We start from the raw sequence: 26,483 nt of genomic DNA, 5'->3' as shown, positions 1-26,483 counted from the left end.
GTAAAATCAAAAACACACCTACACAGTTATTAAATCAAATACTTGATTTTTGTTTTTGTTTTACTTCCAGCAATATTTGAGATGAAATGAAGTTCCTCTTTTGAACCATATGATGGTGCTGTTGTATTGCAAACATTTCTTCCTCTTGTGATGTATAGTGGGTGAAGGACACTGCATACCGTGATTCTAAAATGCTGCTATATTTATTCGGTGGTGTTCAGTGGCCTGCCTAGCTTTTTGCAAAATGTACAATGAGTTTTAAATGACCATTTAGGACTGATTTAGAGGTGGTTTTGGACTGTACGCATGTGTAATGTATGCTATAGCATGATTACAGGGCAATGGCCAGGTTGATGTCACCAGGTTGTTCCACTGAGCCTTTACAACAATCAAGGCCGTCTTAGTGTGTCTGTGAAGCTTCATCATGTCTTATGAACATACTCATAAGCATACTGTACAAGGAATGCAAAAAGTGCAGTTCACACAAAAAGTACAAGATGACTACATGTGACATGCCTGTGTCAGGGTTCTGTATATGTAATGCTCCATGGCACAGTCTTGTTTGCCACTTTTGAAAAGCAAACAGTTCTTTGTGCATCGCAAACATAGTGACTCAGAGGTCAGTGGACCCTTCCTATGTTCAATCCATTTCTGCCAGTCCCTGAGGACCTAAAGGAATCCCCTCTAATGCAGAGCATGCAAACACATTACATCCACGGTAAGTTCCCAAATGTATATGATAACTTCATTTTGAGTAGCCTACTGCAAAATGTGTCAGTCATATGTTTTATCTGATCTGTGACATTTCAAAGAACTGTCTGGTTAACAGAATATCTGAATCTGTTGATGTTAATCTGTGAACCTCTCCTATTTGTTTCTATCAGCAAGATGAAAGAAGTAATTATACTCTCCCTACTGGGGATTCTGGGAATGGGAAGGTGCTCTAAAGATGAATTAGGTTGGTCAACGCTTTTACCTTGTTGGGTCCCATGGGAATCTATTTTCTATTGTTCTATATGTAAAGTTAACGCATTAAAATAGTGTCATTATTTCAAATGTGGATATTTAAATACAGTATTTAAAAACGATTTTATAACATGTAAGGAGATTATCAGATGGTAACATGATTTATGGTTCATCTCTGTTCTGAATAGCTATCCTCACTATTCTCCTTCTGGCCCACAGTGAATGTTGCTCTGAGGGGAAAAGCAGCCCAATCCTCCACAATCTACGGAGGCACTGCAAAAAGAGCCATTGATGGAATATGGAACCCGACTTACGAAGATCACTCCTGCAGCCACACTTTGGGAGAGACCAACCCCTGGTGGAGGGTGGACCTGCTGGAGACTTACCAAGTGACCTCCGTCACCATCACCAACAGAGATACTTTAGCAGAGAGGATCAACGGGGCTGAGATCCGCATTGGAAATTCCCTGGAGAACGATGGCAACAGTAACCACAGGTATGGCACTACCCATCATCCTGCATTTGAGCATTAGAAGAAAATGATGTTGTATGCCCAGGCTGATAGCCCAGGTGTCTGCTATGTCACAATTCTGTTATTCCTCACATGCTATCTCTTCACCTGCTTCTCAATAGTAGTGAGGAGAAGGTTCAAGGTGCCTCCACTAGGACTTATTTTATCCAATGGGTTTTGACAGTTGTGTAAAGTAGCTTTAGTAAAAATGCCTTTGACAATTTTTACTCCACTAGATTCCTATTTTATGTTTACTTTTCACTCCCATACATTTTCCCTGACACCCAAAAGTACTCAGGCAGGACAGCAAAATGGTCCAATTCACACACTTGTAAAGATCATTTTACTGGGTGACTCTCCCTTTTACTTCTACCTTTTTTACTGCAGTATATTTACTTTTACTCAAGTATAACTGTTCGGTACTTATTCCACACCTGGGTTTTAAAAAAGAGGCGAGGATAGAGGATACGAGGAATCCACCTCCTAATACGTCTTACTGTTCCATCCAGGTGTGCGTTGATATCCTCCATTCCCGCAGGGGGCTCCACCACATTTCAATGCCACGGGATGCAGGGGAAATACGTCAATGTGTTCCTCAGAGGATACATGCAATATCTGACCCTGTGTGAGGTGGAGGTGAATGCCCATCCTGCTCCTATTGGTACGCATCAAAACCTGGAAGAAAATAACCTAACAGAGTGATCATAAACATATTGAGATACATATTTTGATGGTGATCCATTTGTGTGGTAGTTTTCCTTTTTTATTAGCTATTAATGGTTGATAAGACCTGTACATTATAACTTCACTGTTCATCTCATGTATGTTTCATTGTGTCTTATAAGAAGAAATGGGACCAACTCAAGCTTCAGAACTCAACTTAATTGTTCCTGTTACAGGTAAACCCAGATCTATACCACATAAGTATGTTATATAAATTAATGGATCGTTGTACTGCATTGGTAAGTGTAAACCTTCTATTTCCCTAAAGACAATGTTGCCTTAAAGAAAACTACTCGCCAATCCTCCCAGTACTCCTACATGGGGGGCTCTAACAATGCCGTAGATGGAATACGCCTCTCCATGTACAAAGACAAATCATGAAGCCGCACCAAGTCCCAAGTCAACCCATGGTGGAGGGTGGACTTGCAGCGAACTTACAACGTCACCTCCATAACAGTCACCAACATTGAAGACGTTGATCCAGAGATGATCGATGGTGCTGAGATCCACATTGGAAACTCCCTGCAGAATAATGGCAACAGCAATCCATTGTGAGGAGCCTCATTAGCAAATATAACACAGAGCGCATTTGATGTTTAAGATTTGAGATCAAAAGCCTGTTTATACAATGTGTTTTCGTTCGATTTCCTTCTTTAGGTGCGCTGTGATCTCCTCATATCCCGCATGGGAGGTCATGACCTTTCAGTGCAGTGGGATCGAGGGTCGCTATGTGAACGTTTTCTTGCCGGGCTGCAATAAACATCTGTCACTGTGTGAGGTGGAGGTGAATGTGGGCAGCCGTCCAGGTGAGGAGCAGACATTATATGGTATTGTCATCAATTAACGGAAGGGGCAATATATGATCACTTCATCTAAGTTTATAAGCTTGTTAGGGTGACAAAATCATGACATCTGGTCAAACTTGACCTATTCCTCTAAATTACAACAAATGTCTTGGTCCTTTTACAGATATGGACGAACATCTTTCCTCTGGTATGTACAGGGTTTTATTTGTAATATCTCTGATGTGTTATTGTTGGACATCAAATCACATTTTATCGGTCACATACACATCGTTAGCAGATGTTATTGCGAGTGTAGCGAAATGCTTGTGCTTCTAGTTCCGACCATGCAGTAATATCTAACAAGTAATCTAACAATTTCACAACAACTACCTTTTACACTTGCCTACATGGTAGCTATTAGATGACTTGAAGCCATGTCTCTTAACAGTGTGGGTCAAAAGCCTGTGACTCAAACCCTTATGTACTGTAATGTTTCCTGTAGACAGGAGCGTGCAAGATATGAAGAGAGGGCAAGACATTCTATGCCCAGACCATAAGACTCGATATGGTAACACAATATACAACATTTTTACTTTTGTTGTATTATAGAGAATGCAACACTGTTTTAGAATTTTTTTCATTGAGATCACTGATTAGTACAGCTATGTACTGCATCTTGAACTGACAATGAACCATTTGTAAACCCATGATTTTAATCTGGTTTGTTCTGTGAAGAGAATGCAGCCACTGGCGGGATAGCCAGTCAGTCGTCGCAGTGGGACAAGTTTGGAGATGCCAACAATGCCATTGACTTGAACTGGACCAACCGGTATCTGGAGGGGTCCTGCAGCCACACAAAAGCAGAGGTCGACCCCTGGTGGCGGGTGGACCTGAGCAAGACCCACAACGTCACCTACGTCACCATTACCAACAGAGGGGACTGCTGCTCAGACAGGATCAGTGGAGCAGAGATCCACGTTGGGGACTCACTGTTCAACAACGGCAATAGCAACCCACTGTGAGTTATCTTTGTAACACAACTTCTGGCTGGCTACACAACCCACTATGTGTCATCCCGACAACACAACTCTCCCTTAAACAACCCAGCCATCTCCATAACTCATCAACTATGAGGATTTAATCAGACTTAAAGGGGCAGTTTACATACACTTCGGTTGGAGTCATTAAAACTCATTTTTTAACCACTCCACAAATTTCTTGTTAACAAACTATAGTTTTGGCAAGTCGGTTAGGACATCTACTTTGTGCATGACACAAGTCATTTTTCCAACAATTGTTTACAGACAGATTATTTCACTGTATCACAATCCCAGTGGGTCAGAAGTGTACATACACTAAGTTGACTGTGCCTTTAAATAGCTTGGAAAATTCCAGAAAATGGTGTCATGGCTTTAGAAGCTTCTGATAGGCTAATTGACATCATTTGAGTCAATTGGAGGTGTACCTGTGGATGTATTTCAAGGCCTACCTTCAAACTCAGTGCCTCTTTGCTTGACATCATGGGAAAATTAAAAGAAATCAGTGCGAGCAAGGAGTGCGAGCAAGGAGGCCTACAAACCTGACTCAGTTACACCAGCTCTGTCAAGAGGAATGGGCCAAGATTCAGCCAACATATTGTGGGAAGCTTGTGGAAGGATACCCGAAACATTTGACCCAAGTTAAACAATTTAAAGGCAATGCTACCAAATACTAATTGAGTGTACGTAAACTTCTGACCCACTGGGAATGTGATGAAAGAAATAAAAGCTGAAATAAATAATTCTCTGTAGTATTATTTTGACATTTCACATTCTCAAATAAAAAGTGGTGATCCTAATTGACCTAAGACAGGGAATTTTTACTAGGATTAAATGTCAGGAATGGTGAAAAACTGATTTTAAATGTATTTGGCTAAGGTGTATGTAATCTTCTGACTTCAACTGTAGCTATGGATACAATGACTGACCAGCTATGATATCAAAATTATAGTTGGAACCATGTTTTGAGGCTATATAGTTTGTTTACATTTACTTTGTTTAAGAACATTGGATAAAACAAGATTATATTTTTGGTTCTGATGGGCTATGACAGTTGAACTAAGCTCATGAGGCATTTCTAAGTTATGTTCTTCAAGAATCATTGGGTACATATCATTAATTTATACATCCCAAATTGGATGTAGCAACTGCAGATTGCCCCTTTAAGCTTTCAGGAAACTCGTCCCTGATCCCTTATTTTGAGCAAATACTGTTTGTCCTGTAATCATCTTATAACATATAACAATGCTCAAGATTCCTATGCCTGTAGGTGTGCCAGGATTCCATACATCCCTGCTGGGCAAAGCAGGACATTTCCGTGCGGTGGGATATCGGGGCGCTATGTCAACATTCTCCTCCCAGGAAAAGAAAAGTACTTGACTTTGTGTGAGGTGGAAGTGCAAGCAAGCACCTTTCAGGCAGGTATGGGCTCCATCATTCAGAATGTACACCTTCTCCAGCAGATGCCTTTTTTTATTATCGTTTACCGATATACATTTTTTACTCCACTCCCTTCCATCCTCCTTTTTCCAGGCCTGCCTTCAACTGCCCCCGAGACAGCTGTTACAGCTCCAAACCTAAACCTGGCCTGGCTGTGGGATCTTCTGAGATCCCTCGGAAGGCCTACTATTCGGAAAGGTCAGCTACTCCTACATCCAATCATACAGTACCCTCCAGGCTAAAATTGGGACCAGAAATCAGAAATCCTTAACCAGAGGCTTGGATTTTACACAATATTCCATACTCACCAAGTCATTTTTCTGAGCATGGGCAGCGCCATTGAGGGCTGTCCCTATTTTAAAGTAGTTAATTTCTTCTTCTTCTGAGTGTATTCGCAGTACAAAAATAAACTGAAAAGGTGCATACCACTACCTACTTTGCTGGAGTGTGTAAAGTTTGAACAGATAGATGTACTGCCACCTGCAGTTATGGAATGTTTGCTCAGGAGTAATATTCATTGGCTGAACTCTCCTACTGACCTACTGTGATCCTTCCTTAACCCATAGCAAGTCCTAGCCAGTTGACTACTTCAAAATGGTGAAAGTCCTCAATGGCGCTGCACATGCTAAAACAGGCTTTGGGACAATGGGTCAATTACATTTCAACACAGTTGATTCATGGAGGGCCGAATCCTAACTTCAAATTGATGTATTTACCTCAAGTTTCATGCATTAGGATTAGCCCTGAAATGAGTTGACATGTGTTAGTTTCAACTCTGCTGTTGCATTGATTTCCCTTACTTCTCGTCTTCTATTTCTCGACTGAAGAAGAGACCTACAATCAAAACAATACAGACGAAGAAACATTTGATCATGAGAAAATATAATTTGAGACACAACATCCAGTTGATACAGTGCCTGGTAAGTTACCCAAATAGTCTGCAAAATGCAAGCAAACCCTTTTGCTTTCGTTGTGTGTCACTAAGGCTGTGTTTACATAGGCAGCTAAATTCTGTTTTTTTTCCACTAATATGTCTTTTGACCAATCAGATTAGCTTTGAAAAAGATCTGATGTGAAAAGATCTGATGTGATTGGTCAAAAGACAAATTACTGGGAAATAGATCAGAATAGGGCTGCCTGTGTAAATGCAGCCTATTACACTTACAGTGCCTTCAGAAAGTATTCACACCCCTTTGACTTTTTACACATTCTGTTGGGTTATAGCCTGAATTTAAGATGGATAAAAACAAACAAAAAAATGTCACTGGCACAATATCCCATAACGTTTTTTTAAACAAATTAGTGACAAACAAAAAGCAGAAATGTCTTGATTCAATAAGTATTCAACTACTTTGTTCTGGCAAGCCGAAATAAGTTTAGGAGTAAACATTTGCTTAACAAGTTACCCCTTTGTTCATGGTGAAGTTATTAATTATACTTTGGATGGTGTATCAATACACCCACTCACTACAAACTCAGTTGCCGGAAAGGAAGGAAGGATTTCTCCATGAAACCAATGGAGACTTTAAAACAGTTACAGAGTTTAACGGCTGTGAAAGGAGAAAACTGAGGATGGATCAACAACATTCTAGTTACTCCACAATACTAACCTAACTGACAGAGTGAAAAGAAGGAAGCCTGTACAGAATACAAATATAATACAAAATATGCATCATGTTTGCAACAAAGCACTAAAGTAATACTGCAAACAATATGGCAAAGCAATTCACTTTTTGTTCTGAATACAAAGTGTAATGTTTGGGGCAAATCCAATACAACACATTTCTGAGTACCACTCTCCATATTTTCAAGCATAGTTGTGCCTTCGTCATGTTATGGGTATGCTTGTAATGGTTAAGAACTGGGGAGTTTTTCTGAATAAAAAATACATTGAATGGACCTAATTCTAAAAGAAAACCTGGTCCAGTCTGCTTTCCACCAGACACTGGGAGATGAATTCACCTTTCAGCAGGACAACTTAAAACACAAGGACAAATCTACACTTGAGTTGCTTACCAAGAAGACAGTAAATGTTCCTGAGTGGCCGAGCTACAGTTTTGAATTAAATCTACAGCAAGACAAATATATGGCAAGACTTGAAAATGGTTGTCTAGCAATGATCAACAACCAATTTGAAAGAGCTTGAAGAATTTTGAAAATAATAATTGGCAAATGTTGCACAATCCAGGTGTGGAAGCTCTTAGAGCAGAGTTCCCCAACTGGTGGCCTGAGGGTGATATTATTTGGCTCCCCAAGTTCTCTGAACAAACAAAATAATATACAGTACCAGTCAAAAGTTTGGACACACCTACTCATTCAAGGGTTTTTCTATATTTTACTATTTTCTACATTGTAGAATTAATGTGAAGACATCAAAACTATGAAATACCGTAGTAATCAAAAAAAGTGTTAAAAAAATCTAAATATATTTTGTATATTTTGATTTGCACACTCTTGGCACACACTCGGCATTCTCTCAACCAGCTTCATGAGGTAGTCGCCTGGAATGCATTTCAATTAACAAGTGTGCCTTGTTAAAAGCTTAATTGGTTTGAGCCAATCAGTTGTGCTGTGACAAGGTAGGGGTGGTATAGAGAAGATAACCCTATTTGGTAAAAGACCAAGTCCATATTATGGCAAGAACAGCTCAAATAAGCAAAGAGAAATGACAGTCCATCATTACTTTAAAACATGAAGGTCAAACGCGCACCTTTTATAAAATAGGGTCACCTTCTGTATACCACCCCTACCTTGTCACAACACAACTGATTGGCTGAAACGCATTAAGGAAAGAAATTCCCCAAATTAACTTTTAACAAGGCACACCTGTTAATTGAAATGCATTCCAGGTGACTACCTCGTGAAGCTGGTTGAGAGAATGCCAAGAGTGAGCAAAGTTGCCATCAAGGCAAAGGGTAGCTGAATAATCTCAAATATAAAATATATTTTGATTTAACACTTTTTTGGTTACTACATGACTCCATATGTGTTATTTCATAGTTTTGATGTCTTCACTATTATTTTACAATGTAGAAAATAGTTAAAAATGACAAAAAACCCTTGAATGAGTAGGTGTGTCAACTTTTGACTGGTATTGTATATATTATTCTTTTTTTTTTTTGTTGACATAAAATACCTTAAAAATACCAGCAAATCAGCTCCAAGTGATTTTAGTTTTGGAAATCTGTTCCATAGTATTCCCACGCATAATAGATATTTGTGACCGTATACAAATGTACGCATGGTTTGAAAATATGTTTTAATAAAACATATCTGTTTGTACTTCCTGCGGTCAATTTGCAGTTTACAAATGATTTGTAATTATGTTTCGACCCACTGAATTTTTTAAATAAATCAATGGATCTAATTTGATGATCCCTGTCTTAGACTTACCGAGAAAGACTGATTGCTGTAATCGCTGCCAAAGGTGCTTCTACAAAGTATTGACTCAGGGGTTTGAATACTTAGGTTAATTAAATATTTCTGTATGTCATTTTAACTTTCACTTTGTCATTATTGGGCATTGTGTAGATTATCATTTAAAAAAAATGGTTTTATCCATTTTGAATTCAGGCTGTAACACATCAAAATGTTGAATATGTCAAGGGGTATGAATACTTTCTGAAGGCACTGTTTTTCCCCCTAATTCTTATTGTGTCCCCCTCAGAGAATCTAGCCTCCGGTGGAATAGCGGTCCATTCCTCCCAGTACGACAGCCACGGTGCTGCCAGCAATGCCATCGACAGGAAGCGTAACCCACTGTACCATGCTGGCTCCTGCAGCCACACGGAGGCAGAGACCAACCCCTGGTGGAGAGTGGACCTATTGGACATATACCAAGTCACCTTTGTCACCATCACCAACAGAGGGGACTGCTGTCTCCACAGGATCAACGGGGCTGAGATCCGCATTGGAAACTCCCTGGAGAACAACGGCACGACCAATCCACTGTGAGAAGATATGATTCATGAAGCCTTGGCTTAGATGATCCACAGCAGTCATGTTTTGGAGATGTTGTGGCGAATTTACCAGTTTGCATCAATGATTGCAGGTTTCATGATCAGGAAAAACCTCTGGCTGTATGCTCTAACTTACTGGTATGTGTGCGTTTCAGGTGTGCTGTGATCTCCGAGATGAGAGAAGGGCAGCCAATGGATATTCCATGTAACATGGAGGGACACTATGTCACTATCGTTCTCCCAGGCAGAGAGAAGTACCTGGCACTGTGTGAGGTAGAGGTGTACGGGGGAAAGTGATGACCCTAACCAATCCGAAATGACTCCTTTTACAGGAAAGTCCAAATAAGGCCAACATAGTTACCATCTAACTGCATAATTACTACAGAATCACTTAATATTTTGAGAAGTGTGGAGAAAGTCACTCACTATTTCTTGTCATAACCCAGTGGAACCTCAAATTGTTTTCTTTGTTGAAGGCGGACGCCGTATTATAGCCAAATTATAAACAGTCACATTTGTATTCAGGTGTCTATTCTATTAATAAAGGCTTGTTACTGTGCATCCAGAAACCATTTAATGAATTTAATATCCAATTCTCTCAAATGATCAACCAGCAAAAACTCACATTGGTTTCACTGTTAATCAAAAACAAGAGAAAGAAAGATGCTGATAAACCTTTTTTCAAAATACAGATGAAATCAACAAGCATTAGACAAAGCTAGGCCTGCCACAAGAAATGTTGATGTCAAAATATTTCAAATTGTGTGGTCAACGCCCCACCACTAAAAACAGGCATTTTGCTTTCAAGATCACTTCAGTACCTTACTGTATATCTTGGACATAACCAAAAATAAACTTAGCATAAAACACTTGCTGTGCTATTCATGAACAGTCACAGAAATAGCAGAACACATTGAAATAGACTTCTTGCATTTAATTGAAACTGCTGCTTGAAACTATTACAATTGATGAATGTTGTATAATATGTATACACCTTGAAGTCTGAGTAACTAACAGTATGCTTATTGCTAAAATGCCTCACCTGTATTGGTGAGATGATTTGTACCCAACAATACTGTAGCTTTTACACTGGAATGATTACACTGGGGTTGTTTTAAGTAACTTCAAAGCCACACTGGTAAAGGCAGAATGAGTCACAGGGATAATGAGAACGACTCTCCTGTTTGACCCTTGACCTCATCAGAGTGGCAAAGGGACTTTCACAGTCAAAACTCAGAGCTGCATGAACAAAAGGGGAAAGTGGTTAGAGCACACCAGTGCTATCAAGTGTAAAGTGGAGACCAGAGTGGCGTAGTCTTTCACAGCTATGTCCCCACAATAAAATGGGGAAGTAACCGCAAGCAAATCAATTCAAATCATTAAAAAAATTAGTTTTTTTTGTCATATAACATTGTTGAATTCAATTATGTTGCTGTTGTGACATGTGCAAAGGCCACTGAGGTGCAAAAAAAAGGCTACAAATTAATGACGTAACTTCCTGTGGTGGAGTCCAAAGCAATAACGCTAAATTGGCATGACTTTAACAACTCCAAAAAGATGCCTAAAAGTGTTTTCTGTATGTCAATACAGGGTCCTAAACCACTGATATATGGTGGTAGGTCATTACGCTAATGCTTAAAATAATGCACTGCTACAAGTTGCAATGGGTTGTTGGGAAAAATCTGTTTGCAGATGATCATATTCCACTTCTCTTAAAAAGGACATTTCAGGTGTGCTACATTAAGCTTGCAGCTGTAACACTAGTAGTTATACTAACTACACTTTGCTTTGGCAAATAACAAAATTATTACACACATCAGTGAATCAAAAAAAATGACACTAAATAATGACAATTCTTAATATGCAAAAAAGGGCATAAAAGTACAAAAACTAAATATGCCTGACATCCAAAATGTACTAATACACACAAAAATAAAATGAATTTCTATCTTTAAGAACAACTTTCAGTATAAGCTCGCATAAAATTAAATGAAATGCTTACACAACACAAGTGGGGACTCTTATTTAGCCCATCACATCAGTCCACTGCTCTAACAGAGCCTCAAAAAAGGGAGACGTAAAACGCAGCTGTGGCAGTGGTACCTCCAAAGGAGACAGACCAACAGGAAAAGGAACTATATAAAAACACGGTCGGTGGAAACCAGGTCGGTGGAAATACTAGAAGGTAGCACCAAAAACAGGCCGACGCTGCTGTTATCTGAGCTCTTTAGCTGCTTTGGGAACTTTTAGAACTTTGTAAACGTTGTTGTGAAAGACTGTGGCAAAGTGCGGCCTGGAGTCCCTGGACATGAGCGTACAGAGGGGGACTTTCCCAGCGTTCTGAGGGTCCTCCACATCCCAGATCTCAGGCATACTGCAGCCAGGCCTGGAGAGCACAGAGAAAGCCAGGAAGGGAGATAGAGAAATGGGCAGAGAAAGAGAAAATATTTCTCCAAAGAAACAAACTGAACAAAAACATTGTGTGATTAACGGACTGCGAAACAGATTGTTCAAATGGTCACTTGGCAGCAGAATTGGGTTCAGTTCAATTCTGAGTAATTTCAGAGTGAGTTGGAAAAATGCCCTGTACTGACTGGAATGACTTGTTGACAATGTCACAAGAACATATGACAGTGTAAACAGCAGTTGGTTACTGACAGGAAGGCCACCTAGGGTTACCTGGAGCGCCGGGTGCACCACGAGTCCTCCAGGACAAAGTAGTCCACCTCCATCTGCATCAGGTTCCTCTTCACCACGTCGGCAGACTTGCGGCTATACATGGCGTACACCAGCTTGGTCCTCTCCCTGAGTGGAACAGACCACAACGTTTAGACAACGCTGAATTGGTGTTAGCCTAGCACATAGCGAGTACAGTAGTATCAATGTTCTGTCCACACCTCAGTCCAGCGTCCTCGTAATGTGGGTGGTTGACGATGGGCCGGCCGGCTGACAGCTTCACACTGGCCATGGTGGGCATGGCTCCAGCAAACACAGCGTCTGCACCACACACAAAACAAAGTACATCTAAGAGAAGAGTCCACAGAGGCATGGGTCATGATCACTGATCTGAAAGGGACTGGATACCTGAAAGTGAGGTTACCAGCCAATTGCTTTCACCAATCCAACCTAGTCAGATCAGTCAATTCCATAACGAAGGATGCCATTTAGAATGATTTTTTTTTTTTTTAAGTGTGTTTATCTCGAGCCTCTGGTTTCAGAGGTAGGATGAAGACGTTACTCACTGGGCCGTGTGTTGTCTCTGATCCAGTCCAGCAGCTGCTCCTGGGGTAGGTTGCTGAATTCTCCCATGATGCCCCACTGGGCCTGCAGGTTGGCCGCACCCTGCATGGCCATGATGGACAAGATGCCAAACACCATCACGTGGAGCTTGAACTTCTCCCCTATCCAGCCAAACAACTGACACACAGACAGACAACACATGAGCATCACAGAGAACACTGGTCTGCAGTGTATCTGTGATGGAGGTCTCTAGTGGTAGTGGTGTTGTGCGCCATCTTTTGTAACGTTATGTACTCTGCGGTATCTGTGTGGTGTCAGTGCTAATTGTGTTGTGTTGAATCTCACCGAGTTGCGATGAGTCGTGTCATGTTGAGTGGCGTCGTGTCGAGTCGAGTGGCGTCGTGTCGAGTCGAGTGGCGTCGTGTCGAGTCGAGTGGCGTCGTGTCGTGTCGAGTGGCGTCGTGTCGTGTCGAGTGGCGTCGTGTCGTGTCGAGTGGCGTCGTGTCGTGTCGAGTGGCGTCGTGTCGTGTCGAGTGGCGTCGTGTCGTGTCGAGTGGCGTCGTGTCGTGTCGAGTGGCGTCGTGTCGTGGCGTCGTGTCGTCGTGTCGAGTGGCGTCGTGTCGTGTCGAGTGGCGTCGTGTCGAGTGGCGTCGTGTCATGGTGAGTGGCGTCGTGTCATGGTGAGTGGCGTCGTGTCATGTTGAATGGCGTCAGGGACTGACCTGTTTGGAGCAGATCAAGGAGGCCATGATGCACATGTGGGGCGTGAGGAAGAGCTTGAGACGCATGATGAGCATCGCCAGCACTGCAAACGCTATCAACTGTAGGCTATGGTACACCAGCTGACACCATGACAGAGAAAGAGAGATACATAGAGAGAGAGAAAGAGCCCAGGTAGAGAATGAGGGTTGAAGGGCACAGGGAGAGAACAAGATTGGGGGAGGGATGGATGGAGGAAGCGAGAGAAATAAATGGTTAGAGCTAGAAGTGGTAATAAAGTGAGCAATTTAACTGGCAGGAGAAAATTGCCTCTGTATGCAGGTTATGAAAATCACTTAGAGACGATCATTACTATTGTAGCTGAAGCAGATGAACATTACCGCATTTAAGAAAAAAAAGAAGGCTTGAATCATATGGCGTGAGGAGACTCAGGCACGGTGTACACAGCAGTAACATTCAGGGAAATCAGGATGCTTGCTTACCTCTCCTTTTGCCAACATTTCTGGGCTGTGAAAAATGTGAAAAAAAGTTATGAGTTGTCAAAATGTCAAGTTGTGTTGTCTTTATAGGAATGAATGGGCAAAATGCACATGGAAGTTTGCCTTTTGACTTGTGCTGTTAAGAGGGTGAGTTTTATAACAGAGGACAGAGGGAAATATACTCACTGTTCATCGTCGTCATCGTCTTCAGGTTTGACAGAATACTTCTCTCCTTCCCTCAGGAACCTCACAACATCCTGGATGGTCTGCGCAGAGTAGGAGAAGGGACAAACAGTGTCACAATTTTTTTTTAAAGACGAACCTCAGAAGGGATATAACGTTGACCAGAATGATTCCGCCTTCTATTATATGCTAACAGTGAGCATACTCACAGCAAATAATTAACCATTTTCATTTCTACCAGTATCACTATTTAGAAGCCCTCCATTTCTTCACTAGCAAAGCAAGTCAAACAGAATCAAAATGGCACGTCATTTTTTATTATAATTTTTTTTTTTTACCCCTTTATCTCCCCAATTTCTTGATATCTAAATTGGTAGTTAGTCTTGTACAGTCTCGGGAGAGGTGAAGGTCGAGAGCCAACTGTCCTCCGAAACACAACCCTGCCAAGCAGCACTGCTTCGCATAACCCAGAAGCCAGCCGCACCAATGTGTTGGAGGAAACTCCGTACAACTGGCGACCATGTCAGCGTGCATGCATCCGGCCCGCAACAAGGAGTCGCTAGAGCGTGACGAGACAAGGACATCCGGCCGGCCAAACCCTCCCCTAACCCGGATGTCGCTAGGACAATAGTGCGTTGCCTCAAGGGACTCCCGGTTGCCGCCGGCTGCGACATAGCCCGGGATCAAACCCGGATCTGAGGTGACGCCTCAAGCACTGCAGTGCTTTCGACCGCTGTGCCACTCGGGAGGCCCGCACTCGTCTTATTAATTCTGCATTTGACACACAATTAGATCAAACTGACACATTTGGACACGCTCGAGGAGATTCTTGAATATTTTTGGAACATAATTATCTTGCCGTTTGTCAAGCCTGCCTCAAATATGACAAATTGAGCTCAACAGGCATGTCAAAAGCAGAACGGGAGAAATGACATTTCAAGGATGCCTGCCTTGTTCTCTAACAGTGGATTGTGTGGAGTGCCTGGTGTATGGCACACAAATTAAGTCTTACCCGTCCTGCTATGACAGCAACCACCAGCATGTTGATGGGAAGCAGCAGTGTCTTGATGTAGCGCAGTGGGGTCTGAGAAGAGCAATGTTACACACGTCAGATCGACTGGAGAAAAACTGTTATTTCTGACACATACCACACACGACCTTTACAAAATGAGCTGCCAAATGGGACGGCAGGCAGCCTAGTGGTTAGAGCGTTGGACTAGTAACCGAAAGGTTTCAAGATCAAATCCCCGAGCTGACAAGGTAAAAAATATGTCGTTCTGCCCCTGAACAAGGCAGTTAACCCACTGTTCCTAGGCCGTCATTGAAAATAAGAATTTGTTCTTAACGGACTTTCCTAGTTAAATAAAAAAAATACTATGAAAGGATGCCTTCTAACACTAGTGCAATGTTGCTATGCCAAATACGGCCAAGTGTCTTTCATACCTCAATTTCCATGAAGTCAAACTCAGCAGCACAGGTATACATCATGGTGTCAAAGTCCTTGTAGCTGGTAAACTTGGACTTTATTAAGCTACTGATGTGAGCCTGGAAGAGAAATTGTTGTAAAAGTAGCTGCAATTTCAAATACAGTTAGCATATTCCTATTTACTTTTATTACTATCATACTTTTGAGTCATGGCTTGTTTCAAAATGCACAGTGATTCTTCCAGAAAAGGCACCAAAATGTAAGGCATTTTGTTTCAAATGCACAGGGCTATTTTCAAAGACTTACATCATCAGAGGCTCCAAAGATGGCTGACAGCATGAACTTGAGAATGACCGTGGAGACAACCCATACCAGGCCCTGCATGACCTGAGAGCAGACAGACAAGTCAACCAGGAGACAGACAGACAGACGCAGTCTTCTTTTACTAACATTGTGGGGACACACAATTGATTCCCATTCAAAATCATATTTTCCCTAACCTAAAACACTAATTCTAACCCCTCTAGAAATATACTTTTTTCCTTGTGGGGACCGGCAAAATGTCCCCAGTTTTTGATTGTTTACTATACTTGTAGGGACTTCTGGTCCCCACAAGTATAGTTAAACATGTCCACACACACACACCTCTTACCCATGTGATGAGGCCAGGTTTGAAGGCTCCTGCAAATTTGTCCCGCAGGGCAATTATTCCCTGCAACCAGGAAGGAACTGATTTCAACACCATACCATTTTCAACATCACACCATGCTTAACATAAAAGACATCCTCTACACATTGAAAGCATGAGGAGAGTGCTAGTCCAGCTCACCCAAATGGAGACCAGCGAGGAGGCGTAGAATGATGTCAGCAGCATGGAGTTTCCAAACATCAGAACAAAGCACACAGCAAGTGTGATCTGGAGATGGAGTGGGGCGGAAAGAAGTTTGGTGACATAGTCCGAGAAAATATTCACATAATAATAAGGAATTCTCCTTGACCACGCCTACAAATTGTGGAAAACAAACATTCTTTCCCATTGACCTCAAGTGCGAGAGACAACTTCGTCATAGATTTGTTATATAGAAAAATAAATGCAGAAAACCTGCTGTGTTGTTCAATGTACATGTAACCAGGTCAAAAATCCAGACGGTTCGCAATGCTTCCACATAGGGAAATAGAGCCTGCGAGAAGAGCCCTATGGCTTCAGGCTATTCGGTGTAGGACAGTGGGAAATATGGGGACCCAGTGTCCAAGTAAGCTACAGTATGTGTGTGGAAAACATTATCACATTCAAAGACATTTAACTTGTTTAGTAGAGTCTGTTTGTAACTCCACTTACCCCAACGGAAAGCGTGAAGCCTTCAGTCACAGTCTTAATGCTACTACTTGAAGCTGTATAGTCCGTTTGTTTGTGTTGTTGGTCTTGGCTAGCTTAATGTTCTGGTCGGTAGCACTCACGTGGCTATTTGCACCCTCATGAAAACGTGTATGAGGGAACTCTACATTATGTTTTTCTCAGTAGTGAGAACGCTCGGGAGCAGGCAATTTTGAAAAGTAATCTTTAGACACGTTGTACTTTTTTAAATGTAGTTTTGTAATTGACTAAAACAGGTTGACAACAAGGAAATTGCATTTGAAAAAGGTTACGTTTCAGCTGTGAGCCAATGGGGTAACCTAGGCAACCACAGGTTGTTTTCCCCCACAGGTGGGCAGGGCTGCAACATTCAATCTAATACCGACTGGGACTATCAAAAGAGTTGTGTGTGAAAGTATTATTTTTTATTAAATATTTTTAATTTCTACTGTTGTCATGGCACATTGACACGCACACCAAACTTGTTACAGCCAAAGTGGGCTTAAAAATGCTGTAAGTCGTCGAGGACACAAGCCATTGTGTGTCCCCGTTTTCTTCACGCTGCCACTTCTTGCCAGGCGGATAAATTATTCACAGCCATATGTCCTTTCTTCTCTCCTCCTCCGACACAAATTTCCAGCATCATCTTAATACAAAGGGCCTCTTCTCTCCCCAGCACACTGACCCCAGCTCCCTACGCTAGCCACACTAACAGCCTGTGTTGCTTAGAGCATTAGGAGAACTGGAACTGTGGTGGAGAGGAGTAATGTAGCTACGGACCAAAACACACTCCTTGGCAGAGCGCACAGCCCTGTTTTACGATGCACGCCCACAAGTACAGGTTAGTTAGGAACCAGAAAATACATTTACCATGTGTGTCACTAGGAGGGACTGCATTTTGGTGGGGCTGATGTATCCCAGGATGTACGAGGCAAAGAGCGAGGCCACCTGAAACAAGTAGTCAAGTGTAAACACAAGCAATAAGTAGTGTATACAACAACCTTGAAATGATTGCAATAAAGGGTGCATGCTTATTTTCGAGCACAACACATTGATGTTATAAGTACTTAGATTACCGTTTGTGGTAAAATCCCCATATATAAGGCTCTACTTAGCTAGTAGAGGGACACTTGCTAATGTAATCTAGCCAGACTGATAGCAAAGCTGTTGCTAAGCAAAGATGCCAGCAGATCCTGTTTGTGTGAGACTAACCTTAAACCCTTTTGTCTGCCTCCCCACCTCCTCTAGTCTTTTTCTCCATCTGTCTCACAAGCTCCCTCCTTTTTCACTGTCTGTTGCTCTTTTTTTGTTATCCTCTTCTCCATCTCTTACAATGTCCCTTTACCAGTTTACTCTTCTCATTTTCTCTCAATCTCTCTTTCTCCTTGCTCAGTCTCTTTCTCTATCTCTCACAGCCTCCCTTCACTCTATCCCCATCTCTTCCTCACTCCGTCTTCCTCTTCTCCACTCCTCTCACAGCCTCCACCCTTCTCTATATTTATCTCTCCCTCTTTTTCTCTTACCTGGGTAAGCAGCACGAACTGGGCAAACTGCCAGGGCAGCATGAAGCACAAATTGGAGATGGCCAACGCCCACATGGCCTTTCTGCTGGGGTTGCGTGTCCTTTGGAGAGATAGATGTGGAAAAGGGCAGGAGGCAAGAGGTAAGGAAATCCATTAACACAGGCACACACTGACACTCCCATTCAGGCTGCCTCTAGATAGAATGTATCAGCCGCCAAGCCCACTCACAGCTTTAGAGAACAAGTTAAAGGGGTTGAAGAGCAGACACTTTGACTCCAAGTGAATTAGAGTGAATACAAAATGTGATCAATGCGGGAACGGAACCAACAACCTTGGTATTGGCAACATCAAGCTTTACAAACCAGATATCTGGACCACAATGAATTGAGATCATAACAATTGCAGAGCTTTCCATATAATCTACATCAGTGGTTCTCCCATGGTTTTGCCTCGGGATCCAAATTGAACTAGGTTGTCTCAGTCACAACTCAATATTCGCACCGCGATAAAGAATCGCCAAATCCAATCTTGAAAAAAAAAAAGCAATGGTATATTGATAGTTAATGTAGCAATTATATAACAAGGGAACAACATTCACAACCACCTCTTTCATTGTCAATAATTACATTTTGCACGTATTCTTGATGAAGAATGTTAATAAAAAGTCACCTCACTGGCTTGAGACCACAAAAATCTACCAAAATAGTGCTGCTAATAGCTCTATATTGAAATATTGTGATTTAAGAAAAGGTGTTCCGGGATTAAATTATAAAAACATGTAGGTACATGATCATTTCTACACACTATCTACCTGGTTTAAGTTCAGACTGGAGTATTTTTTAATACAAAAATAAATACAATTTACTCAGACAGCCGCAAACTATCAAAAACCTTCTACAACCAAAATTTGTTGGAGACGGCCAGCACTAGATGTCGACCGATTAATCAGCATGGCCGATTAATTAGGGCCGATTTCAAGTTTTCATAATCGGTAACCTGCATTTTTGGATGCCGATTATGGCTGATTACATTGTATTCCATGAGGAAACTGCGTGGCAGGCTGACCACCTGTTACGCGAGTCTAGCAAGGAGCCAAGGTAAGTTGCTAGCTAGCATTAAACTTATCTTATAAAAAAAAACAAATCAATATTCACATAATCCCTAGTTAACACATGGTCGATGATATTACTAGGTTAACTAGCTTGTCCTGCTTTGCATATAATTAATGCGGTCCCCGTTAATTTATCATCGAATCACAGCCTACTTCGCCAAACGGGGGGTGATTTAACAAATGCGCATTCACGAAAAAAGCACAATCGTTGCACGAATATACCTAACCATAAACATCAATGCCTTTCTTAAAATCAATACACAGAAGTATATATTTTTTAAATCTGCATATTTAGTTAAAATAAATTAATGTTAGCAGGCAATATTAACTAGGGCAATTGTGTCACTTCTCTTGCGTTCATTGCACGCAGAGTCAGGGTATATGCAACAGTTTGGGCCGCCTGGCTCGTTGCGAACTAATTTGCCAGAATTTTACATAATTATGACATAACATTGAAGGTTGTGCAATGTAACAGCAATATTTTAGACTTAGGGTTGCCACCCGTTAGATAAAATACGGAACGGTTCCTGATTTCACTGAAAGAATAAATGCTTTGTTTTCGAAATGATAGTTTCCGGATTTGACCATATTAATGACCAAAGGCTCGTATTTCTGTGTTTATTATATTATAGTCTATGATTTGATAGAGCAGTCTGACTGAGTGGTGGTAGGCGGCAGCAGGCTCGTAAGCATTCATTCAAACTTTACTGCGTTTGCCAGCAGCTCTTAGCAATGCTTAAAACACAGCGCTGTTTATGACTTCAAGCCTATCAACTCCTGAGATTAGGCTGGCAAAACTTAAGTGCCTACTAGAACAACCAATAGTCAAAGGTATATGAAATACAAATGGTATAGAGAAATAGTCAACGCGTCATAATTCCTATAATAACTACAACCTAAAACTTCTTAACTGGGAATATTGAACCACCGGCTTTCATATGTTCTCATGTTCTGAGCAAGGAACTTAAATGTTAGCTTTTTACATGGCACATATTGCACTTTTACGTTCTTCCCCAACACTGTGTTTTTGCATTATTTAAACCAAATTGAGCATGTTTCATTATTTATTTGTGTATTATATTAAGTTAAAACAAAAGTGTTCATTCAGTATTGTTGTAATTGTCATTATTACAAAAATATATACAAATCGTCCGATTAATCGGTATCGACTTTTTTTTGGCCCTCTAATAATCGATATCGGTCGACCTCTATCCAGCACCAGTTGAGAATCGCTGCTTTACATTACATATCACTAGCACATGAAGAGGCAGCCAGAGAGTATTGAAAAGAGAAGGAGAGAAAGGAGAGAAAGGAGGGATGGTGAGTTACCGGAGGATGTGGGTGAGGAGTAACATCTGCAGGACCAGGAAGGGATAGGAGAAGCTCTCCCTCAGGGGCGGAGTCCACATGACCCGGGTGCTCTGACACACAGAAACACACACATACAAACAAACACAATCCTACTTTATTTTGCGACAACACATTGCTGCGTAGGAGGGGATTTTTCTGTACCGCTACGCAATCAATGACAACTGCGAAAAGCTATTTGTACATAAAAATGCATCCAGTAATCTCATCCAGTACATTTAGTCTTCATCCTACACCCACACTGCACCAATGCTCCTATAATAATGATTCGGATACATTCACACTTCTGCGTGAAACCAGCACAGACTGAGAAGGTAAAGGAGACAAGTGGGTGGCGACTGGGGAGAGGAGAGTATGATTGAAATGTCAGTATCGATTGGTGTGAATAATACAATAGAGCAACTACTCAGCCTGTCTGATACTGGCTGAGACAGATATCCTTTTGATGGCTGCCTGCATTGTATCCATCCCCCATCTCCACCCTCATCAGTCTACCTCCACGGTTCTGTACGGTACAAACTCACCTCTCCATGGTTGAAGAAGAAACACAGCACCGTGACCATACCCCCGAGCCGACTGCCACTAGAGAGAGGAAGGGAGAAAATTCATCCTTTCTTATTTTAACAGTCTTTGTTTGAACATTAAAGTGACAAAATGACTTTAAAGTCTTAATCTGAGCCCAACCGATGCAGAATCAAAGGAGGATAAAGGTTAAGTTACCTGAGGTAGGTCCCGTAGATGAAGAACAGACTCATCATCAGACCATTGAGGAGGAACACAAAGGTCACGTAGAAGTATGCAGGGTCACCCATACCTGACACACACAGACAGAGAGACTATTAGGATTGAGACTGGCAATGGCAAGGACCTCAAATAGCCAAAGACCATAACTTCAAAACACTGATTCTCATGACCAGAGATTCTATTCAAATACTATATGCTATTCTATGGCCATGGCCTGAAGTCCTGGACAAAAATGAAAGTGATAATATTGTTTGCTTGCTGTATTACTGTACCAAACAAATTAACTTACTTTTAGAAAATGTTAAGTCGACTGATGGAATGTCTCAAAATAAGATGCTTGAAAGCATGATGTAATATTGATTGATACCTGACACATGGCTCGCTCATAGTGAAAGACATAGGCCTAATGGAAACATTGAAGCCTTCAGTGAGTCGCCTTCTTAATGCTTTCCTGAAGTGGGAGGCTTTCTTTCATTTCACTACCATAGAACTGCTGAGGATAAAGGGCTATTCTGAGTCTGCTCTAATTTGCTGCGCACTCAGCTTGTGGAAACAGGAACAAAAGGCAGGCGGCACTTACATGTACAACAGCACCTTCAAACTACATAGAGAGTGTGCTTTCACATAATTCACACCTTAATAATTCACATTTACACCTTTAAACCTTTAATTAGAAAGAAGTGTAACTTGCGCCAGTCTTGGCTATATAACACTGAGAAGTACTACGCATATAACATGCTATGAAGTGCCAATGACAAATCAAGAGAACAGTTCAACAAGTAGAAAAGGGGAACAACCTCCCCCTTATTCATAGATTTCATTGAAGTTGGCCCAGATACATGTGAAATGTGTTATGTGAAATAAGAAAACAAAGCTTTCCCTTTGTGCAGCAGCTTAATTAAAATGCAACGAAAGCAAGAAATAGCCTCACGGATTGCAATTATTCATAAGCTAAGCAACTGCATGGAATTCCTTTGGGAGACACAGACCTCTATTTTCCTGAAATGAACTGGTATTCAGTCAAACTTACACATTTGGAAAACCACAATTCAGAAAAATAACATTGATCCAGTGCAGTGGAATATATATGTTGAAATTAAAATCAAACAGATTGGCTTTGTGTCTTCAAGCAGTTCTCTCTCTACAGAGCGGAACACTGGTGTTATGCCAACTTTCAATTTCATATGCAGCAATAATGAGGTTTTTACAACTAATATTTCAGATGAACCACTGCAGCTGGGTGGCACAGGAATAACACTCATTTTCTTTATGATTTCCCATAGAGCTGGTTTGATTGCATCCGGCCTAGAGAGTTGTGTGTGTGTGTGTTCAGGTCCAACAAGACTGCATTGGTACCTTCACAGCCGTCCACTGCAGCCATACCCTCTCCTCTATTGATGGACCAACACATCTTGGTGGGGAGTCCAAAGAATTCCATTATATCTGTGTAGATTCTGTACCAGCTGGCCAGGACCACCTAGAGAGCAGTGGAGGAAGGATTTCAGCATGAAGACCCTCAACAAAGTCTGTTGTCCAATCAAATGCCAAGGATGTCCATTTCCACAAATGTTACCTCTGGATAGAGATTGAACCTCTTCAGTGTGTTTATAACCAGTGGGTACTCTGTAAGCCGATCATTCATGACCAGATAAAGACCGTTGAGAAAGGTTGGGGCCTCAATGATGGTCTTGAAGTAGGAGTAGTATAAGCCCTAGAACAGGATCATATAACAATTGGATTCAATTCTAACACAAAAGCCCGTATCAGGTATTGGCTCATGGCCTGCTACAGAAACAAGGCTAAGATTTTGCAAGACACAGTATCACACACACACATAGAATAGGTCATCATTATTTCATTCGTTTCATCTTTCAACAACACAAGACTTACCATTTCTGTCCGAAATGCCATTTCCTTTTCCAGTCCTGACAGATGTGAGAAGTGTCTGTCATTTTCAAAGAGGCGTGAGAGATGGTACCTACAGAAACAACAAATAGGCTTTAGGACATCTAGCTAACTAGCTAACGTTAGTTAGTTATCTACAATCAATGTACACAGGAAACATTCAAGACTTTGAAGTGCATGTCAGTGACCTGAAATGTTGTTAGACTGAGGTTAGTTACTTAACTTACCAATGTAAATACCCAGCCAGAGCAGCTATGAAGAAAATACAGAGAAACGTTAATGATATTAAGAAAGTTGTGGGGTTTAATCATTGTTCTAATATTAGTTAACCAGCTAGTTAATAATATAATGACCGTTAGCTAACTACAGTAACGTTAAATTGGCTATCATCATTTGCTAGCCACCAATGACCAGCAACCTCAGTAACGTTAGCTGTCGTCGTGGTTTTGCTGTTTGAGCTAGCGCTAGCTAACGTAAGCTGTCTAGCTACGTTAGCAACATCGTTACAGTACTGGTAACGTTAGCTAACTAACTAGCTAGCTACAGTATATGTGTTGTGTGACACTTACCAAGAACCAGAGTGATTCCGAGTTTCACAAAAGCAGACGGAGTAAGGCCAAGCTTACTTCTGATGAATGAAAACCCAGGAAATAGTCCATTCTTATTGTGAAGCAAGCTGTTGAAAGGGGTGCCTTTTCCTGCTCGTCTACTTTTCCAGATGCCTGGCGATACAAGCGGACTCCTGTCTCTGTCGTCGACGTTGGGCTGCGGCGGTTGATCCTTCACGTTTTGTTTTCTAGTTTTTACGACCATGTTTTCATAATCGTAAATATTCGGCTGTGAAATACGTTTTGTAGAAGTAACTGGATGGGTACCTTCTATCCACCGCTCAGGGTCTACACCTAGCTACCTGAGTGATGATGTGTTCACTGCACAAATCTTTGAAATGTTCGCCCCCAACTGGAGTTAATACAGACTGCATGCGTTAGTAGCCATGGTAACACACATACATGTATGTCAGTTGGTAGCTAGAACGCTTCAGTTCAAAATTTTGTTTTTCTAACGTAAATATAATCCTAATGCGACAGTGGCACATGTCAGCAGAATCCCCCCTCTCTGTCTTGGTCTCTCTCTGTCAATTTCAATTCATTTTAAGGGTTTATTGGCATGTGAAACATATGTTAACATTGCCAAAGTAAGTGAAGTAGATAATAAACAAAAGTGAAATAAACAATACAAATTAGAAGTTCCAAAGGAATAAAGGAATTTCAAATGTCTTATTATGTCTATATACAGTGTTGTAACGATGTGCAAATAGTTAAAGTACAAAAGGGAAAATAAATAAACATAAATATGGGTTGTATTTACAATGGTGTTTGTTCTTCACTGGTTGCCCTTTTCTGTGGCAACAGGTCACAAATCTTGCTGCTGTGATGGCACACTGTGGTATTTCACCCAGTAGATATCAGAGTTTGTTTTTGGGTTTGTTTTCGAATTCTTTGTGGATCTGTGTAATTTCCCTCTGATCTGTGTAATCTGAGGGAAATATGTGTCTCTAATATGGTCATACATTTGGCAGGAGGTTAGAAGGTGCAGCTCAGTTTCCATCTCATTTTGTGGGCAGTGTGCACATAGCCGGCCTTCTCTTGAGAGCCAGGTGGCCTTTCTCAGTAGCAAGGCTATGCTCACAGAGTCTGTACCTAGTCAAAGCTTTCCTTAAATTTGGCTCAGTCACAGTGGTCAGGTATTCTGCTGCTGTGTACTTTCTGTTTAGGGCCAAATAGCATTCTAGTTTGCTCTGTTGTTTTTTTTTAATTATTTCCAATGTGTCAAATAACTATCTTTTTGTTTTCTCATGATTTTGTTGAGTCTAATTGTGTTGCTGTTCTGGGGCTCTGTGGGGTCTGTTTGTGTTTGTGAACAGAGCCCCAGGATATTTCCCTGTGAATTATGAATGTAAAGCATAGGTTTACAAGAAATTGACAAACTACAGTAATGGCATCCCTTCACCAGCAAGGCAATGCTTGCTGGTTTACACTTGTCTTGGTTTTAACCACTAGGTGTCACTACAGTTTCAGGTATGAATTGAGAACGTTCATGTTTGCCACTAAACTAGCCAAAATGGCATTCCATTTATTACACATGTACTGTCTGACCTGATAATTTATTCCTAATGGCCTCTGTATCTCACAAAAGTAGCTGACTACAAAACTATATACACTACTACTTTATGAGAGTTTAATGGACACATGTAGTATTAAATCATTTGTGCTACTTTTGTGTTACCTTTTTGTTATCGCTCTTTCAAGTTTTTTAATTTGAATAAATCTGATGTAGTGATCACAATGGTTCAATTATGGTTCATTAAATGTATTTATTTCATTATAAGTCTTCAGATTAATCTTGGATGGATCAAGATGCCTTCCTCTAGATACAAAATGTTCTTGGTTGAAGGTTATCAGATAAAATAACTGACCAATAATGTGCAGAACTATATTTGCTGTCATACCAGAGATACCACATTTATGCCAGGTGACCAGATTAACTGTGTATCTTTAGAGCCACTCTGCGGCCGCGGCAACCCTCGAGGACAGAGACATGGTTACCAAAGCTGCAGCGGAGGGGAGTAAGGGTGGCTGGTCACACAGACAGGAACATCAAGAAAGATGATCTGATCTCATCTGTTTGGCTTGGAAAGGGACAGAGAGCACTAGAGGGAAAAGCTGCCTTCTGGTGATGACATCATGACAGCTTCTCACCATCTCCACAAACAAACACGTCGGCTTGGTGCGCTCTTTCTCGGCGGGGGCGGTGGCTGGTGGGTGAGTGGGACGAGAGGATGAGGGGCAGGAGGGAAGCGCTCTGTTTATTTTCCCTGGTGTTCTCCGTCGTGTTGGCCCTGGGACCCAGGAGCCTCCTGCTTTCTCTGGGAAACATGGCTGAGGAAGAGAGAGGAGTGAGGACCCCGACCGGCCCACACAGAGGCCTGCCTGGTACAGGTGCAGAATG

General features: G+C 41.5%; 1 protein-coding gene and 1 pseudogene across 1 annotated transcript; one reads left to right on the top strand and one right to left on the bottom strand.

The window, feature by feature from the left end:
- Positions 1 to 586: 586 nt before the first annotated feature.
- Positions 587 to 9,982, top strand: LOC120048452 (annotated as a pseudogene).
- On the bottom strand, positions 9,977 to 24,287 carry LOC120048451 (probable C-mannosyltransferase DPY19L1). Its single transcript, XM_038994428.1, has 22 exons — positions 24,044 to 24,287; positions 23,702 to 23,726; positions 23,460 to 23,547; positions 23,143 to 23,280; positions 22,926 to 23,046; positions 21,546 to 21,639; positions 21,350 to 21,407; positions 20,787 to 20,878; positions 18,347 to 18,446; positions 17,694 to 17,771; positions 16,299 to 16,385; positions 16,122 to 16,181; positions 15,776 to 15,856; positions 15,487 to 15,588; positions 15,056 to 15,127; positions 14,047 to 14,126; positions 13,864 to 13,888; positions 13,384 to 13,503; positions 12,664 to 12,838; positions 12,319 to 12,418; positions 12,101 to 12,226; positions 9,977 to 11,807 (listed from the first exon to the last, which is right to left on the bottom strand). Exons 1-22 carry the CDS (start codon positions 24,285 to 24,287, stop codon positions 11,636 to 11,638), a joined length of 2,238 nt encoding a protein of 745 aa, XP_038850356.1. The 3' UTR covers positions 9,977 to 11,635.
- Positions 24,288 to 26,483: the final 2,196 nt, after the last annotated feature.

The sequence above is a fragment of the Salvelinus namaycush genome, chromosome 5, assembly GCF_016432855.1.
Source record: "Salvelinus namaycush isolate Seneca chromosome 5, SaNama_1.0, whole genome shotgun sequence".
Classification (NCBI taxonomy): Eukaryota; Metazoa; Chordata; class Actinopteri; order Salmoniformes; family Salmonidae; genus Salvelinus; species Salvelinus namaycush.
This window is presented reverse-complemented; position numbering and strand designations above follow the sequence as displayed.